This window comes from Halichondria panicea, chromosome 12, assembly GCF_963675165.1.
Source record: "Halichondria panicea chromosome 12, odHalPani1.1, whole genome shotgun sequence".
NCBI classification, from domain to species: domain Eukaryota; kingdom Metazoa; phylum Porifera; class Demospongiae; order Suberitida; family Halichondriidae; genus Halichondria; species Halichondria panicea.
The window spans coordinates 2,978,076-2,998,065 of NC_087388.1; the positions used below are offsets into that span (position 1 = coordinate 2,978,076).

Here is a 19,990-nt window from a genome sequence, read left to right on the forward strand (position 1 = left end):
TCAATTGCATAACTCACACCCCTAAGCAACTAGGGGTACACTTGGTGAACGGATCACCTTAAGCACTCGGTGAACGCATCACCTCCAATACATAAGCCTGCTGGCATGGCACTCGGTGAACGCATCACCCTCAATTGCAGAACTCACACCCCTAAGCAACTAGGGGTACACTTGGTGAACGCATCACCTTTAAGCCTGCTGACACTCGGTGAACGTATCACCTCCAATACATAAGCCCGCTGGCACCCGGTGAACGTATCACCCCAATGCACAAGCTGGTCAGTTCAGTCACTCGGGGAACGCATCACCCACAATGCTGCACACACCCCTAAGCAACTACAGTCCAGGTTTCATGCACAAGCCACTGCCTTGCTGGCATCCATACACCCCATGCATGGGTTTAGCATTCTATACAAGCACACGCACCCACTAAGGTCCACGCAGACCAATGGGTACACGTCCACAGCACAATAATCGATCCTAACCCATGCATACAGGTTCGGGCTTTGGCACACTCCCCACCCGCCACGTCCCTAACATCCGTGGAATTAACCGCCAGCGGGACAACGCCACTCCCAACTGCTCACCGCAAGACCATCGTCGTGGCCCCGGGCCTCCCTGCTCTCGATCGAACAATGGTCGAACTTATCCTGGCGGAGCTATTTGTGGACCTGGCGGAACTACCCCCCGCAAAAGGCCACGCACCAGCCGCCACCAACAGGCCTCTCGATTCGCTGACCCAGCCAGCAAACCCAGTACAACCAAAACGGCTCATCCCGGACCTAGGCACCTGGGTGCAGTGCTTCTCACTATACACAGCAGTGCTACTAACGAAGCACCCTCATAGGGCAACGTCCCTAATGCTATACCAAAAAAATATAGGCTACCTCAGCCAGAGATTCCGCTGGCCAACCTGGGTGCTGTATGACTACAGCTTCCGGCAGGAGGCGGCTGACCTGGGCAAGATAGACTGGTCCCAGCTGGACTACGGTCTTCATGCCAAGTACTTCCACCATATAAACTCCTCGCTGGACGCATGGTGCTCCATCTGTCACTCGGGAGAACACCGCCAAGGGAACTGCCCACTCACAAACCAAAAACAGCCGTCGCCTGGGGAACCTATCAGAAAACGCCAGAACACTTCCCAGTCCCCAGCTCCCAAACGTCCTTTGCCTGAGCGCTCACTGCCCCCGATCTGCCAGAATTTTAACTTTGGGAACGGCGTATGCAGATTTGGCCCTAGGTGCTCTTTCGTGCATGTCTGCTGGCGCTGCCAAGGTCCCCATCCCATGACCAGATGCAGACGACAGGGCTCAAACCCACAGCAAGGCTATCATAACTAGCAAGGACTAACCCTTAAGGACTGGTTATTTATCCTTATTACCTATCATGGCGTTTTTTCTCTATTCGTGTTTGGTGTTCAACTCAGTGTGTGTTACAATTGGTATTCCCCCTCCCTCAACAGGGAGAGGTAGATTATGAATTTCTTTTTTGTGATTAAAGGTTCAAGTAAATTACTCTTATTCAGCTACAATAGTTAACCATGAACGCATGTTAACTAGCAGCCGGGGTCAGTACCAGATGCTCATCATTACCCCCACTCCCTACAGGCTCCTATCCCTACAGGGACCAACTACTCGCTATGTCGCAGCTCCGACCAGCGTCGTCGTGCAGTCTCCCTCCCCATCTCTGCGACATAGTGACACCTCTCAAACTGGAGGAATGGGCGCGGAACATGCTCTCCCACCCAGACGCTATTTTTACCGGTATTATTCTCGCAGGGCTCACCGGCGGCTTCAGGATCGGCTTTAACCACCGCTCAACGCAACTACAGAGTGCACGTTCCAACATGCGCTCAGCAGTAGACCACCCAGACATCGTGAACAACTACCTTTTGCTAGAGAAAACGGCAGGCCGCATTGGCGTTCTCTCAACATCACTCGAGGACTCTATTTCCCCTCAAACCAGCCCCTTTGGAGTCATCCCCAAAAAATCGAAGCCAGGGCTGATCATCGACCTGTCTGCACCAGAGGACCACAGCGTCAACGACGGCATTGACAAAGCACTATGCTCAATATCCTACGTCAAGATCGACGAGGTAGCCAACTACGTGCTGTCCTTTCCCCCAGGAGCTCTCATGGCAAAAATTGACATCAAACATGCATACCGCAACATTCCAGTTCACCCAGATGACCGCCACTTACTAGCCATGCGCTGGCAAGATGAAATCCTCGTGGATAAAGTGCTCCCCTTTGGTCTAAGATCAGCCCCCATCATATTTACAGCAGTCACCGACGCCCTGCAGTGGATCATTCAAAATAAAGGCGCATCGTCACTGTTCCACTACCTGGATGACTACATTACAGTCGGCCCCCCAAATTCACCTCAATGCAGCCACAACCTCGAAATTATTAAACAGACCTGCCAGGAACTGGGAGTTCCCTTAGAGGAATCGAAATCAGAAGGACCCACGGCCTGCCTCACCTTCCTCGGTCTTGAGCTAGACTCAGCAACTCGCATCATTCGCCTCCCTCAGGATAAACTGGCCCGCCTACGCCAATCTCTATCGGACTGGGGCAGTCGCAAAGCTGTTCGGAAACGCGAACTGCTATCCCTAATCGGCCACCTCCAGCACGCTGCAAAGGTGGTACGCCAAGGGAGATCCTTCCTTCGCCGACTCATAGACCTGGCCACGGTAGTCAACCACTTAGAGCAGTTCGTCCGCCTGAACATTGGCGCTCGTTCTGACATTACCTGGTGGAGGACCTTTGCACACCAATGGAATGGCACTTCAATGCTATACGCCTATAGCCTCCAGCGCCCACAGCTACATGTATACTCGGACGCTTCGGGTTCATGGGGATGCGCAGCTTTGACAGGCCCAGCATGGTTCCAGCTCCAATGGCCCCCAGCCACAGGGGAATGCCACATTTCAGCCAAAGAAATGATCCCTATTGTCATTGCTGCAATACTATGGGGAAAAAATTGGCAGGGCCTATCGGTGCGGTTTCACTCCGACAATTCAGCAGTCGTAGCGCTACTCAATTCGGGTTCTGTTCGCGACGATTCAATGATGCATCTCATGCGGTGCTTAACATTTGTGGCTGCATTTTTCAACTTCATTTTCTCGTCTGCACATATTCCGGGGGCAGAGAACGTTCTGACAGACGCTCTCTCTCGGAACAAGGCTCAATTATTTCTCTCTCTCTCCCCTCAGGCACGGAGACTACCCTCATCAATACCCAAAGCAGTCCTGGAGCTTCTTCTCGGGGAGAAACCGGACTGGACATCACAAGCCTGGATAAGGTTGTGGAATTCTATTTTCACCACGCCCTAGCCCCCTCTACACAACGCACCTACACCTCAGCACAAGCACGGTACCTCTCTTTTTGCGCACAATTCGACATCACCCCCTTACCACTCCAAGAAACACATCTCTGCCGATACGTATCGTGGCTGGCCAAAGACAACATTGCACATACCACAGTTAAATCTTATCTCTCGGCACTAAGGCACTTGCAAATAGCTCGCAATCACCCAGACCCCATGATCTCCACTTTTCCCAAGTTGGAAGGTGTCATCCGGGGCATTAAAATGCAGCAGGCACGCCATAAGACATCCTCCCCAAAACGTCTCCCAATTACCCTAGCCCATCTTCACAAACTACGTTCCTTCTTCGCATCAAAAGGGAACGAGGTAGACTCGTTCATGCTGTGGGCAGCCATATGCACTTGCTTCTTTGGCTTCATGCGATCGGGTGAAATGACCATCCCATCGGAGTCTGCATTCGACGTGTCAGTGGACAATATTGCTGATCCCCAAGTGGTCAAGGTTCGCCTGAAAGCGTCTAAAACAGATCCGTTTCGCCAAGGGGTCGAAATAGTCCTTGGCCGAACCAATAATCCTCTATGCCCAGTGACAGCGTTGCTGTCATACCTCGCGCTCCGAGGTAACCGTCAGGGTTTTCTATTTTTATTTGCGGACGAACGCCCTCTCACCAAGTCTAGATTTGTGTCCCAAGTCCGAGACGCTCTTTCGCGCCTGGGCGTGGACTCCTCTAGGTACGCTGGCCACTCATTTCGGATTGGGGCCGCCACTGCTGCCGGGGCCCACGGTCTCAGCGAACCTGTCATCCAAATGCTGGGCAGATGGAAGAGCTCGGCATACCAACTCTATATTCGCACCCCAAGGGACAAACTCGCTAGCTATTCAGCAGTTATTAGTACAGAACCCGCACCTTAATGGATGTAACTATGTTTATGTGACGTACCTGTATAATTATAATTACTACTTATGTATTTGTAAATACTCTGTGGACTCAGATAAATTGATTCTCTTTGGAGGGGGCTCGTAACCTAGCTACTCACCTAATTTATTCCCTCGTCCTGGGATTAATGATATTCATTGACCCAAAATTAACCGCAGGGTATTTGCAGCTAATCATATTCATAGACGGCCTCCTCCTACGCTACTCCACCCCTCCAACTCCCCATAAGGCTGATGGGTAGTTGAGGGTATTACCGCTGATTGACGCTTCGGAGCGTAGCCAACATTAATGTGGTAAATATCCAAGATCCAGATCCAGATCCTTGGCAGAATCATCTTTGTCTTGAGGGCCTGGTAAGCCACAAAACACTACCACATAACAATATAGATAACAATATGCATGTACACAGGTCTTTTCTTCTTAGATATTATATACACTGAACTACACTCTACAGATCCTGGAAGAATCAATTTTCTTCTTTCTTGAGGTCCTGGTAAGCCACATACCGTATAGCGCGAAATTTTCGAGGGGCTTAATTTTCGCGGATTTCGTGGGTTAGAATTCTACACGAAAATTAAGTCCACAAAAAGTGTTCTTTAATTAGAATTACCTGCTATCATGCAAAGATTTAAAGGCGTGGCTTCCGGTAAGCAGCCATTCCGCGAACATTGTGCAACGAAATGGTTTTTAGAGGCCAATCCACGAAATATAAGTGCCTCGAAAATTTCGCGCTATACGGTAATACAACAATAGATGCATGTAGATAGTATTTTCTTCTCAGTGACTTTATATAGATAAGCTAACTTTCATTATAGATAACATCAGATGAGGGATCACCTTCACTCATACTTCCTAAAAAACGTTCCAAGCATCAGAAAAGGCCAAAAGAAATTGAGGGGAAGTAAGCGTAAAAGTCTATTGTGTATGTAGAATACAGTCTTCATCACTGATTGTATGCTATCTTTTGTTGTATGCTATCTTTTGTGGTACCACGAGGATTGTATACAAGAAGTACTGGAAGATACCACAAAATGAAATTGATTGGATATGTGCACGGTGTATTCACACAGCACGTTCTTTAGAGTGTAACTACTGTTTTACATTTACATGTTCTGTTTCCAACCCATGCTGGTGAAGATGCCACGCGTGCATGTGCGTCCGTCACAAAGAACATGAACTACGGTAAAAACAGTATCGACAGTGGATCCAACTCTGACGTACCTGGTGATGACACTGAGCCCAGAAAGAAACAAGCACTGCAAAGGGTGCGACAGGGACAGGTTGTGCGTCTGCCACCAAAAAGAAGGGTATATGTATCTTACATCTATAGACCTGACTGTGCCCAAGAGGAACTTCATATAATATTATACCTATATTACATTCAGACATATTTCTCCTCCGCAGTATGTTGTATTAATAGTACCAGGAGCACATGAGGAGATGGAGCGCCTTACTATCGGATTCTGTATCGTCCTGATGTACAAATTATTCCTATAATCATGATATTCCCTACCGCACACATGTACAGAGCACTTGATAGTATCAGAAGTACATGAAGGGGAGTAAGCAACTACATGTATACTATACAAACGTGTTGTTGTTTGACTCTGTTATACATGTGTGTAAAACACCCACATCTCAAGTGGCTGTACAACCACACTCAAAAAACAGTGTGGTTAATTGTTAATTTAATTGATTTAACAGCTCGGAGCGATGTTGGACAAATCCGTCGCTCACTAACGGGCGTCGAGCAGCCATCTCTCCCTCCGTTGTCGGCCGGCGTGACACTGTACCTGCTCCTGTACAATACTATACTACGAGTACTGTGCCCCATCACTAGCCAAAAGAGGTCCCCTGGCACGCAATATCTTAACAAGCCCTTAAGCATGATGACACGAGTAAATCGTATCCCCTAAGCATGATTACAGCCACAGTTAAAAATAGCAACACCAAGCAAACAAATTAGCACCGGTGGTGCAACCAAGCTCCCACAATTTGGGCCAGTGCTGGTCCTCCACTAATGACCCAGTGCCCATACCTCAAAGTACCTCCAATCTCAGCAGCAGCAGCAGCAGCATCGCTACCCTCACTTAAGACAGGATCTAGGCCACCCCCACTGCCGAGAGTGTCTATTGTACTAGGCGGTCCCAGACACTCAGACAGGGCCCAATCATTCTTCCAATACTTGGCAATCGTGGCGAAACTCAGTAAAAAGTTCCGGTGGCCCTCGTGGATCATTTTATGATCTGTTCACAAGGCCGCAGACTCAGGCAACACAAAGTGGGACAGGGTGGACAGTAGCATCCACGCCCAATGCTTTACGAGAATGTTGTTGTGTGAGGAGCTCCCTATGTTCCTCTCTGGACCATGTCCGAACCACCTACCCGTGACCATGTCCGAACCACCTACCCGTTCAGATCTCTGGCCCGCCGATCCTCATTGACATACCATCGACCACCATCCGACTACGCTCATGCAGAGTAGGCGGCTCTCTCCTAGACCCAAGCCACCCTCCAAAAGGCGGAAGTGAAACAGGTACAATTACATGGAGAGCATCACTTACATAACTACCGACCACCACTTGGCTTACGGTCAGAGGAGGTTGGACACGCGTCATTCAGAGTCATAATATCATGTGACACAACTTCAAGTTGAGTTTGCTGATTGCTCGCGTATGTACACAGCAAGCTACGCGTACGATCGCGAGTGGGCATCACAGCAGCTGCAGCTATTGTTAATGTTGGAGAGCCTAATCGTTGTCAGAGCTGCGGAGAAAACGTTGATGATTATACTCTTCTGTTCATACATACCGAGGAGAGGTAATTGACTATACTGTGCCTAGTTTTCGAGTCCTGGAAGTCAAGTTTACCCACATAAGTACGCATTATGCATTATTATGTCTTATTGCCTGTTGAGTGACTACATTAGGACTTTCAATCTTCTTCTTCCCAGGTGGTTTTCCAGACACACGTTGGCAGCGACACAGAAAGCTCTGTGGATCTAAACAGCACTTTCGGCGGCAATATCGACAGCAGTGATTACATGCCAACTCCATGCAAAAGTGCTATTGTTGAGAAGGCGTACCTTCAAAAGGAAGTTCAACGCCCAAGAAGTGAACGACAATGATCACGTGCCAACTCGCTATTGTTGAGAAGGCGTATACTCAAAAAAAAGTTCGATGCCAAAGAAGTGGACGACAGTACGTGTTTACATGCGAGCTCCAGAAATGCCAAATATACTCAAAAGAAGTGCAACACAAGGAAGTGGCGTTACCCAGACAACTTTTTCTGGGAGAAATCAGGCTGACTTTGTACAGAACATAAATAAGGTGGTGAACTGCAAGATCAAGGAAAACTCATCCCAACAAGTTTTAAGATTGGGGGGGCGATCGTCGTTACTTACAATTGCTCGGAATATGGTCTGCACCCGATTGACTTTACTACCAACAAGACAGTACCAGATTCGAAGTGGCCACAGCACTACAAGTGGCCTTCATTTATATCAGGTGGTACGCATGCCACGTACAGACATGTTCCATTACGCCTCCGAAAGTCAAGCAGCAATCAATATATGGAAAATATAAACTTTGTACCCAAGAGCACATGAAAAACGCGCTGTAAATAAAGGTGTTCAAGCAGCAGCGGAGTATAGTGTCCCTAAATCTACACTCAGAGTGGGCCAGCAAAATATTTAAACGATGTTGAGGAGAAAGCTTTTTTGCTTCAATGTGCCAATAATATTATTATAGGGTATCCCAAAACTCGAAAGCAAGTATAGCTAAAGTTCAACGACTGTTGGATTCCAAAGGCATAGCACAAACTGTGAGTGTCCTTTTCCAGGCGACATTTCGAATTGTCTTTGCCCCTACATGAGCAAAGCACGAGCCATAGCATCTAACTCAGAAAGCATATTTCGATTTGCTGGAGGAAACACTGGAGATCGCCCTAGGGTTAATATTGAATCAGGTGGATCCAAAACCCCCGAAGGTGGTGGCAAATGAAAGTAACATGTCATTCCCAAATCTGTCGTTGTAGACATTTCGGAAGACGATGACCCTACTACAGCTGCTACTGGATAACTGCTTATACAAATATTGACACTCGACACTGCTCATTTGGACAAGGTGTGTATATATGCCTCCATGTCAGTCGAAAGACAGTGCACTAAGAAAACTCCTGACGTCAGAGGCTCCTCCACCGCTTCCCAAAAGGCAGTTTCTTTCTTTCTTTGTTCCACCAATTTCACCTGTATTTTATCGAAAAAGGAGGTTCTGCGAAGGAGACTACTCCAGAAGTGGGTTGGCTAATCCGGATTAGGCTCGTTTACACAAAAACAGGATTATGTATGTACAATGTACCTGTAGTGCTCACACACCCGTCCTGGATCAAAGATTGAGCACAGGTGTGAATTGGTGGGCAACTCCTCCCGAGTCTCCAAATTGCAACCCCATCGAAAACTTATGGCATGAGTTGAAAGAATACATGCGACGTGAAGTAAAGCCCACCACAAAACAAGAACTTGGTGAAGGAATAACATTTTGGGCGACTGTTGATGTTGCTAAAATGCACCCGGTACATTAGACACCTGAGAAAAGTATACCTGTGTCATTGAACTAAATGGAGCTACAAGCTATACAACATTTGATTACAACCTCCTCATTTTTCCATTGTTTAGTCATAACAAGTTGTCAACTGTTCAACACAACAACAAAAATAAGATAATGAACGTAATGAAAGATAGGAATTTTATACAGCACATTATAGTTATTGAATCATACAATGCAGCATGAATAAAAATACATGTAGCAGCATACGTACATCAGCATCAAGTAGTCTAAACGCAAGAAGCGCAGCCTAATTTTCTTTACCTCAGCACAAGCGCTTACTGCTATACCGCTTCGAAACTCGATTGGATTTTTCCAGTATTGAGTGAACATAGTTTTCTTCAGCTCACCAAACTCCTTTGCTGGAAGCCCAGGCTTGTCTCATGACCCAATTGGGATGCATAATTTCGCCATCATATTTTCAACAGTTGTTTGACTGGTCTATTTTGTTTGACGGTAGACAGTCTGTATTATTTTGATTTGGTGATGGGGAGCGGTGACTTGGTAGAAATACATGTGTGTTGTGTGGGTGTATTTTGTACGGACGGTGTTGTTGGTGACTGGCCAGGAGTTGCACATACAGTAGGCCTCAAATAAAAGTTCCCGTTCCGTTTGCGTTGCGCGCAGCGTTTTCGTTCGTACGGAAACGGAAATACGCTAACAGAACGCCAGCGTATTATTCAGAAACGTACCGTGATTACGCATCGTTGCACAGAAAAAAACGTTCCAAATTTGCTGAGTATGCAATACATAAATTTGCTGAGTACGCAAATTCGGACTAGCTACGTGCAAACAAAGCAGAGCTTAGCACCCTTGCTACAGCGTGTAGAAGCAGAGTATTTTGCCAGTTGTTGAATGATCATTTCACAGCATGATAGATAGATCTACACTTGTATCATGTATAGTATCAGCCAGTCTGTATCCATGGTCACATTTTGTATATTCTATGATTGCAGGCGGTATAATAATAGCTAGTTGACTAGCTCAATTGATCAAGGCAGTTGTAGACCAGACCAAGATGGCTTTAAGAAGCACTCTGAAGCAACTTCAGCTCAGCAAGAGTGAGTTCTCTATGATACATGTATGTAGCTAGCTACAACAGTAACATGTAGATATGTTTGAATTTGGTAGACAACTAGTGATTCTCTCTAAAAACAGAGAAATTTTTCCTTGTGGAGTGGAGCTGCGATAAAACTCTGACTGTGGTCGAGGAGAAACATATCCGCATTCCAGATAGTGATCATATCATCACCAGCGGAAAGGTCTACCCTGTCAAATATGGAACTAGATTTCTTGATACCACTGTCATCACAATAGGTATGTTATAATAATGACGTTGTGACATGTACAATGATTACAATTTACTCTTTATTCAAGGCTCAGAAGAAGAGGTAAAAAAACAGGCGGGGGGTGAAGAAAAAGATGAGTGCACAGCAAAACAAAAAAATAAACAAAAAAGGAAGAGGAATGGAGCGAAGGAAAATCTTCCGGTAAAATAAAAAAAACCAAAGGAGCAAGGACATATTTTAGTGGTGACTGCCCCCCACCCATCGTTTCACCAGTACTGACAACCCCATTAGTGATTGACCCCCCACCCGTGCTTACAAATCCTTCACCAGTACTGACAACCCCATTAGTGAGTGACCCCCCACCCGTGCCTTCACCAGTAGTGACGACCCCACCCGTGCCTACAAACCCTTCACTAATATTGACGACCCCATCAGTGGTGATCGACCCCCCACCCGTGCCCCCCCATCAGCGGTGATCGACCCCCCACCTGTGCTGACACTGACAGACAATTCGTACCCCACAATAGACGTGACCGACAGCCTTTCCCTGCTCAATAAATCTTGGTGGGAATCCTTCGATGGTAAGTTAATTGTAATGTATGTATTCAGTGTACATGTATAATTATTATGTATTATTATTCATTGTAGTGTAGTGTGTACTATGGTGACCATGCTTTTTTTTGCGGACTCTCCAACCGATAACCACATGCTACCAGGATATGTCAATCCTAGTGACAGTTCTGATTCATCTCAGTCTATCGCTCTTCTTCAAACTAAGCTTGAAGTCCATTCCTTACGGGAGAGGGTGGATATTCTCGAGGAGAAATTAGAAAGATTTCAGAAGCAGCAAGATGTGCTGTATGCGCTCTTGCAGCCTCAACCAACGTACCACCACGGTCATGTACCTCAAACCCCCAATCAATTTACGCAACAGTCATCACAACCTGGACTGAGCCATACTCCTCAGCGGTTGCTTCTCGGCCAGTCACCTAGCCATCCTCAAGGCAGTAGCACCCCCAACCCACTTCCACTGCGTGGGGATAACGATAAAGCACTTGATTCGCTAAAAATATCAACTGGGACATCTCCATCACCGGCGATCAGTTCCACCAGTTCCACCAACCCGACGACAACTCTCAACACCATGATCGCCAATTCTGTCCAGGCAGCCCTCGGCGCGGTGTTACGAACGATCATCATCGCAATGGACCAGCGGATTCAGGCAGCAGTCCAACAACACCGCCCCACAGCCGGCCCCTTATCAGTCTCACCATCAGTCTCCTCATTGATCCCAACCACGTCTGCTTCCGGCTCGGGTACCCCACGGAGTCCCACCTCAGGCCCTGTCATCAGCACCAGAACGGCAGGTATGTCAAGTACCTCACTAGCACATGTTCCCCTCGTACCGACTAGTGCCCCCCGTACTCAAACCAGCATGAGCCTCCCCACATTACCGACGATACCAAGCATTATTCTGTTACTTCGACCAGAAGTCCCATACACGGTCAATGTAGGCCAGAATGCCATCCCCATTCCCGACAAACTATCTAAAAAATCGGGAAAAGGGGAATTTATCGAACTAGCTGAGTTCTTACCCGACTCGTTCGGGGGTACCTCAAACGATACGGGTGAGAAACCCAGAAGAAAACGCAGGGTTGCCAACATACTACAGTGGGTTGAATGCTTTAACGCATACATCTCAATTGTCACGCAACGCGACCCCACACGCGTGCAGGACCTTTTAGCGTACTCCTCATTAATCGTCCACACGGCCCGAAAATACGCTGGAGACGGGTGGATACAGTACGATAGAAATTTTAGAAAAGCAGCTGCAGCTAACCCAGCCATAAAGTGGGGCGAGATCCATCAAACGTTTTATGCTATGGCTTTTGTAAATGCAAAAACCAAGGAGCATTGCTCGTTATGCTTTAGCCTAAACCATGCAACGACAAAATGCGATGACTACGAACCTCCCAAAGCACCTACTAACTACCACAAACGACCTATTGCGGCTGTCAACTCGGCAGAGATTTGCCGCAATTGGAACTTTCCCCGGCAGGGGAGAGCAGGTCCTCTCCCCAGGTCACGGAGCAAGTCCTCCGTTACACATTTTATACATTCCCACCAGCCGTACACAGAGGACACCACCACCCACACGGCACCCCCCACGGGTCCACGCATTGAGAAAACACAGATAGCTAGTAATCTACCTGTGTTAGCTAGTAATCTACCTGTGTCATAACTAAGGGTAGAAATACATTCCGTATGTTTTCTTTCGGGGTTAACAATACCCGGGGATCAAAGCCTCAGAAGAGGCCTACGCTAACGCATAGCCCTTGCATGGTTGGCATGTTCTAAAGTTAAAGGTGGCATGTTCTAAAGTATTCTCTCAATGTCATTACATGATAAGTGCATCATGTTATTATACTGCCATGTAATGTACCCATCAAGTTACAGTTACTGTTTTCCAAAAGGTCTGTATGCCATCAATAAGCTCTTGCTTCGTCTTTGGCTTAATCTCTCTCCTCATAAATTCCTTAAGCTCGTGCCACATGTTTTCAATGGGGTTGCAGTCTGGGCTTTCGGGTGGCGTCTTCCACCAGTTGACCCCATTTGTCTGCATACACGCGGCAGCATACCGTGATGTATGCTTGGGGTCATTGTCCTGCATGAATCGATGGTGGTTTGGGTACACAGAGTTAATTAAGGGGATGAGGGTTGCGTCAAGGATAGACGTATATAGTTGTGCATTCATTATTCCCTCGAAGATGCAAATTCCTGTTCTTCCTCTCGAGCTAATCCCAGCCCAGACATGCACCTTCGTTGGATGTTTGGGTCTGTATAGGGAGACATAAATAATTTTCGCGATTAATTTTTCGCTAGATATAGTGTACAGAGACGAATGTACACGGAGACGAAGGTATTTTTATTATTATATACCTTGGTTTAGGTCTGGGAGCCTCTCCAATCTTCCTGCAACATGTTCTTCGGTGAGGCTCCAATTGCACAGAGCATTCATCGGTCCAAATGACGTCTTCAAAGTCGTCTTGTAAATTAGCACTTGCCCAATCACTCGCTTGACCTTGTTCGCTTCTCTAATTAGCTGGCAGTAGGCTGACCCTCTGAATGTCCAGCCAAGAACTGTTCTGGCTAACTGATGTCTATCCTGTTCTGCTGGCAGAGTGCAAAAAGCTGAATAGCTGTTGTCTCGTCATCTATTCTCATCTGCCTCTCTACTAGCTGCTTCACTCGCACAGTAATCTTAGTGGGCCTACGCGGCGTGGGACATGGCTAGACTGCTGCTCCAGACGCTGGCAATTAGCTATAATTATGGCAGCAATGAGAAAGTAATCAACCAGAGCCTTCTCTTCTTCTGGTTGTGCCAGTCTCCCAGTATCGTACCAGAAACTTCGAAACTCCACGCCTACTAGCAGTGATGCCCTCGTCTTGCTGAAGTTTCTTAGTAGGGGCTTTATAGCCATATCTAACAGTACTATAATCCTCTGCTTGGTATAATGAAAGCACCGCAGGTGCTGATGCCTCGGTGGAGATGCCAAAGCTACATTACAGTCCAATCGAGGGGTCCGCAACGGCCAGGAATCTCGTACAAAATTTTTGGAATCTCAACTGAAATCTTAAAATCTCACTTGGAATCTTGAAATCTTGTGGAATCTCTTGGAATCTCTGGAATGTTAATGAGATACCCGTAAATGTATATAAACAAACCGTATACTTCGCCGTAGATTATTATTGAATTTGTTGAGGTTGCAGTAGCCTCGAGACCAGGCCGATTATCGAGGCTACGATTGCAGTTGCGGTTGCAGGCTCAGCTGCTATTTACATCTCTCTCTCTATCCTCCTCATAGCAGCTCTGTGTGCATGCGATTATAGACGATTCCTAAAGAGATTAAGGTGAGTTTAACCAGCATAATAATAATTATTATTATAGTCATGAAAATGTGTATACATGCAGGCTGAACAGCAAAGTGATGACAAAGCTCTCCCAAAATCAGCTCCAAACTGCCCACTCTTAATGCCGAGAGTGAGCTTATGGTTGAGTGAGTCTGATGCAGTACCAGCGTAATAATTTATAGTTGAAAGTTGCATAATTATATATAGATCTATGCATCACAAGGACGGACGAAGCGAGGGACAAGGCTCCAAGTCCAAACTGTCCACTCTTAATGAGAGTGAGCTTACGGTGGTATGCAGTACCAGCGTAATAATTGTTGTCATGAAAGTTTGTATATGCATCACAGGATGGACGAAGCGAGGGACAATTAAGGCTCCCCTTCTCATCTTAATGGTAGTGAGCTTATGGTGCCGGTGAGTCTGACCTGCAGTGTACCAGTGTACATGAAAAATTGTAATTATGCATCACAGGATGGACAAAGCGAGGGACAAAGCTCTCCCAAACCAAATGACTGTGCACTGTTTGCAGCTGCATATTGTACCAGCATTGCACATGGACTAGATCCATGTTCCCTCGTTTACGACCAGCAGCAAATGAGGGACCACTTGTACAAGTGTTTCACTACAAAAACAATGGATCTCTTTACTGTCTTCCGAACAAAAAGACCAGGACCTGCACGCACTTTGAAAATCCCTGTCTATTGCTACTGTCGATGTGCAGATGATGGCCAAGGAATGGTAGGCTGTGACGGATGTGAAGATTGGTAGATGCATCAACGCCGCCAAAGTAAAAAAGGGATTATGGTATTGCACCAAGTGTCGATAAAGTAGTTAGAATCAATGACTTTATAGTCAACAAGTAGTCCTTATAATTATTTTATGTTCATCAATTCAGATATAATATATGCTTTGTAATAATAAGTGCTCATACTAGATGTCTATAGTCTAGCCTGCCTATGGCTATGGATCTATAGAATAAATAGTACATGATCTAGCTTTGTGGATCAGGGCAAGTCGGGCGCCGCCGCCCTCTACCGTTGCCCGGAAGGAGGGCGGCGGCGATCAACTAGATCAGGGCGTGGCCCACAACCTTCTGAAAGGCCACGCCCATGACTAGCCAAAAGTCTTGTAGGAATCTTTCTGGAATCTTGAAATCTTGGAATCTTGAATGGAATCTTGAAATCTTCTGGAATCTTGAATGGAATCTTGAAATCTTCTAGCAATCTTGAATGGAATCTCAGGAATCTTGAATGGAATCTCGGAATCTCGTTGGAATCTTTAAGATTCCAGAATCTCGTAAAGAATTTTGGCCCGTTGCGGACCCCTCGAGTCCAATATCATGCATGCAAACTCAAAGAGTGGGTAATGATCGGCCATGAATGCTGTTAAAAACGATTGATGCCAAAAGTTCAAGATGGCTGCCGTCTGCGCTGCAGAGCCTTGCAGCTCTCTTCTCACTCTTGCAGCTACCAATAGCTAGCGTTCTAGTGCAGAGCTAACTACTAAGTAGAGTAGCAACATTCGGTAAACAAGTTTGGCTACGTGCCCCTCTGAAAAGGCTGCAATGGCATTCCAAGTAAGCAAAACTAGGCATAACTCGAGAACGAAATTATTTTGCAAATCCACAAATTAAAATCCAAGTAAACATGACTAGAAGCCTATAGAAACTCTTACTTGCACTTGATTCATCCTTGAGCAGCTGTAGCAGTCTACACACACACACACACACACACACACACACACAAACCGTATACCTCGCTTGCGCATGCGCACCGAGGCATAATCACAGAAGACCATCGTTAGCTAGCTCGAGCTCTTGCACACTACACTGCACAGCTAGCTAGAGCATCTATGGTTTCACAGCGCACGTGTTGTAAATTCAGCCCCAGCGTTATTACGGAACATTTCTGTACCATTTTTAATAAGATTCATCGCGTTTCCGTTCCGTTTTTACGCCAACATAATTACGCGCATTTAAAAAAACGGAACGGGAACTTTTATTTGAGGCCTACTGACGTAGCAAGGCAAGGCAAGGCACTCCTTTTTTATTTGTCACCTTTTCTTTCTTTCTTTGTTTCTACAATTTTACCCGTATTTTATCTTATTGTGACAACAAGCAGAAAAAGAAGGTCCTGCGAAAGAGGCTACTCCAGAAATGGGTTGGCTAATCTGGATTAGGCCCGTTTACACAAACGCGGATAGCCGGAATCCAACCCGGATTAAAGCCCTCGTGTAAACGGGGCTACTATTACCTCAGTTACACATTCCATTATACTAGCATCCACAAACAAGATTTTGAATTATCAACTTACCCCATCCTGACTGTCTCCAATCTGAAGAAGTTCTCAAGATCTTTTGAAGATCCGATGTGAGTACAGGCTATACACTCCCCTTGGTTGTCAGCTAGAGAGCTTGGTGTGTGTTGTGAACCATTAATAAACGGTATGAACATTTGCAACTCAGGAAAAGCTCGTCCCATTCCGTCAACATCCAGCACTGGTAGGTCCTCGATAGCTCCTACTAGCAGAGGCTCTATGGAGTTGAATCCACCAGCTTCCAAGCAGATAAGGCCAGTGATACATCTCTCCTGTGGTGTATTGGTGTGTGTAAATACAATGTAGATGGATAGGATACGAGTGTGGGGGGAAGCCATCCATACATTTGAATGCCAATCCGAATCGACTCAGTTAATGTTATACCGTGTGTACTAACAGGAAAGAAAATACCTTTGAGACTTTCGCCATGTTAACATTGGCTAAGCTTTCTCTTGTGGCAAATGATCCAGTAAACTTGGTCCCATCAATCCACGAGTAAGTTTTCTCTACCACCTCCACACCTTCACGGCTCACTTTCCCATCCTCTACACCCTCGCATACTCCACTTGCAAGGACTCTCCTCAATGTGTCCAGAGCTAGACATGTCTCTCTGCCGTTGGGTGGCTTCTCTATGAGTATTGCCGGAGCACCCATGAACCCCACCCCACACACAAGGCCTCTGTCTTTCTGCTGAAGTCTGGATGAAAAAGGTACAGAATAAAGAAATTGGCAGAAACTAAGACTGTAACACACAATCGAATCCTCAACCTAGTATGTAAACTTGATCTAGTATAACAAAGTACAGTAGATTCTCGTTAATCCGGTCACCTTTGGGACAACGCATAACCAATTTTATCTGCCAAACCACACCCAAAACGTCATATCCAGCCGTAATAAACGTCATTAAAAATCTAGTTTAGGGCAGCCAGAACTCAATACGAAATAGCGAGTTGGCCAGGACACAGTATAGATCAAGCTACTGTAGTAATCTGTGCTAAAGAAAACGACAAGTATATTTATCGAGATGACTGTTACTGTTTTACCAGTAATTCAGAGAGCCGGATTAGCGAGAGTCTACTGTAGATAAAAATCAGAGTTCAAATCACCTAAAAGGGTTGACAATCCTGATGGTCTTTCCAGATTTAATGAGTTGGGCAGCCCGCAACTGGCCGAAATAGGGACTTCCTCCACCCCCACAACCGAGTATGGCTGCTCCTGTTGCTAGACAAACCACATCGTGCTCCGATAGAGTCCACACACCTACATGTACATATAATTTTTATGTCATGCGGTACAATATACTGCATGTTGGGAGGGTGACAGCAAACATTATCATGTACACGTCAGAATGAGGAATATACAGTATGTCACCTCTACACTGTGTCTCTGTTATAATTATACATTTATAAAGAGAACTTTCACATTACAAATACATGTATCACCTAAGGCTACATAAATTATATATACACGTACATGTAGCTCTAAACCAACATAAAATATCAAGGGCATATATAAAGAAGAGCTACATGTACGTCTACATGTAGGTAAATAATATCAAGGGCATGTATAAAGAAGAGCTACGTCTAGGTAAATCTCTATGGATATAATTATGGTTTAAATAGAATACAGAATACAACGCTTCGAAGCCCAGAATTTCGCTAAATATGAGCATATAGTCGAAGTTGCATGCCCCCCCCTTGGGGGTCACAATGTCCTTGGTAATATGTAATTCCTGATATGCATATACATGTATGTAACAATGCATACTATTTCTGCAAATACATGTAGCAGCTACACCTCATTTGCTAGCAGCACCTGTTTCCTTGTTGACAAGTGGAGTTGGTAGACCGGCTCTTAAGTCGTTCTCTAGCTCCTCCTCTGAAGCGCTGGGCCATGATGGATTGTCCTGTACCGACCCAGGGATGCTTGGAGTGAACTGTATGAGTGGGGTGTTTAGTACATACTGAGATGTTCCAAAACTGAAAATGCTATTATGCCTCGAAGGGCATGCGCAAGCGAGGTATACGGTAGTGTGCGTGTGTGTGTGTGTGTGTGTGTGTGTGTGTGTGTGTGTGTGTGTGTGTGTAGACTGCTACAGCTGCCCAAGGATATGAACTGTAAGCATTCTATAGGCTTCTAGTAAAGTTTTCTTGGATTTCAATTCGCAAAACAATGCTTGGTTCTCTATTTATGCCTAGTTTTGCTTACTTGCAGCCTTTTCAGAAGAGTACGTAGCAAAACTTGTCCATGGAGTTTTACTACTCTACCTAAAACGCTAGGCTGCCAGAGTGAGTTCTCACTGCCGGCTCTACTGTACTGATGCAGCCATTAATTTTAGACTTTGTACTATCGATCGTCCACCGAGGCATCAGCACCACCCGCAGTGCTTTCATTATGCCTCGGTGCGCATGCGCAAGCGAGGTACAATGTATACGGTAGTGTGTTTGTGTGTATGTCTATGTGTAGACTGCTACAGCTGCTCAAGAGCAAGCAAGAGTTTCTATACAGGCTTCTATATAATTATAGTCATGTTTTCTTGGATTTTAATTCGTGGATTTGAAAAATAATGCTTGTTTTGAAATGCCATTGTAGCCTTTCCAGAAGAGTGCGTAGCAAAACTTATCCATGGAGAGTGTTGCTACTACTTTTGGCATCATTTTTAGAATCAATCCATGGTCGATCATTTCCCACTCGTTGAGTTTCCCTGTGATTACAGCTCTGAGATTAGCCTGAATGCAGCAAAATTATTGCAAAAATGTTCATCATCAGTGCTGAGTGCAAACCATTAGCAACAGTAGCTTTATGTTATGTAGCTTTGACACATCCACCGAGGCATCAGCTCCCACGATGCTTTTATCATAGTGTAGCAGTGAGTGTACAATGTTGTACATGTATACACCCTCTATAAACATACATGTAACTGTGAACACTAATTTTGTGTTATGTATACAATGTAGCTTTGCTATTGATGAACCCACCTGGGAGGTCTCACTCCCGGGTACTGTTCCCATGGTGATCTCAGTAGCGGGTGGTAATGTGCTGGCTGTGTATGGTTGAGCAGCTGTGCTAAGCGAGTCTTGTGTGAGTGCTCCTATGGCCTTCACCTTCACTCTAACTCGGCCCGTAACATATGTCACATCAGTCACCTCCTCAGAGTGGATGTACACGGTGTTCGCTATACCCCCTGGGAACGGAAATACAGTGTAGCAGGGTTTCGTCAAGGATAAAAGTTAGGGGGGAAGGACTTAATTTTCACGCAGCAGCGCGCCGCAAAATGTTTGGGCCCCGCCCACTTTTCTGACTACACCCCCAATTAGTATCACAGTAGAGCCTACTTTCTACGTATAACTACGGCTACAGGTTACATGACATTGTACGTCTAAATTGATTATTTTATATTCGACAAAACATATATTCCACAAAACATTTGGGGGTAAGATAAGCATTTGGGAGGGAAAGTTCACCCCCTGCCCCCCCCCCCCCCCACCTGCACGTAGATGAAACCCTAGGATGGTCGTAAAATCATTGTTTTGTACAACACTATAGAGCTACCCTTTGTGTTTCCCTATGTATGAACGTACCATTTAACACACGAGAAATATGC

General features: G+C 45.8%; 1 protein-coding gene and 1 long non-coding RNA gene across 4 annotated transcripts in view; one reads left to right on the forward strand and one right to left on the reverse strand.

Moving 5' to 3' along the window:
* The window catches only part of LOC135345045 (uncharacterized), a 34,839-nt gene that overhangs the window by 9,784 nt on the left and 5,065 nt on the right, over nucleotides 1-19,990 (reverse strand). Inside the window, exons 9-14 of one of the 2 annotated variants that reach the window (XM_064542381.1) lie at nucleotides 19,365-19,570; nucleotides 18,202-18,322; nucleotides 17,493-17,646; nucleotides 16,798-17,083; nucleotides 16,384-16,658; nucleotides 2,610-9,335 (exon numbers count right to left, since the gene is read on the reverse strand). In XM_064542381.1, coding sequence (XP_064398451.1) covers nucleotides 9,284-9,335; nucleotides 16,384-16,658; nucleotides 16,798-17,083; nucleotides 17,493-17,646; nucleotides 18,202-18,322; nucleotides 19,365-19,570 — 1,094 coding nt within the window. In that variant the 3' untranslated portion in view covers nucleotides 2,610-9,283. Of the gene's footprint in view, nucleotides 1-2,609; nucleotides 9,336-16,383; nucleotides 16,659-16,797; nucleotides 17,084-17,492; nucleotides 17,647-18,201; nucleotides 18,323-19,364; nucleotides 19,571-19,990 lie in introns of those variants that run through there. The other variant, XM_064542380.1, reaches the window with a different exon arrangement.
* On the forward strand, nucleotides 13,850-14,954 carry LOC135345047 (uncharacterized). 2 transcript variants are annotated; one of them, XR_010397621.1, is made up of 4 exons: nucleotides 13,850-14,071; nucleotides 14,133-14,349; nucleotides 14,419-14,485; nucleotides 14,543-14,953. It is a non-coding gene; the product is annotated as an uncharacterized LOC135345047 (long non-coding RNA). The 2 variants fall into 2 exon arrangements; XR_010397620.1 differs by having other exon boundaries at nucleotides 14,133-14,485; nucleotides 14,543-14,954.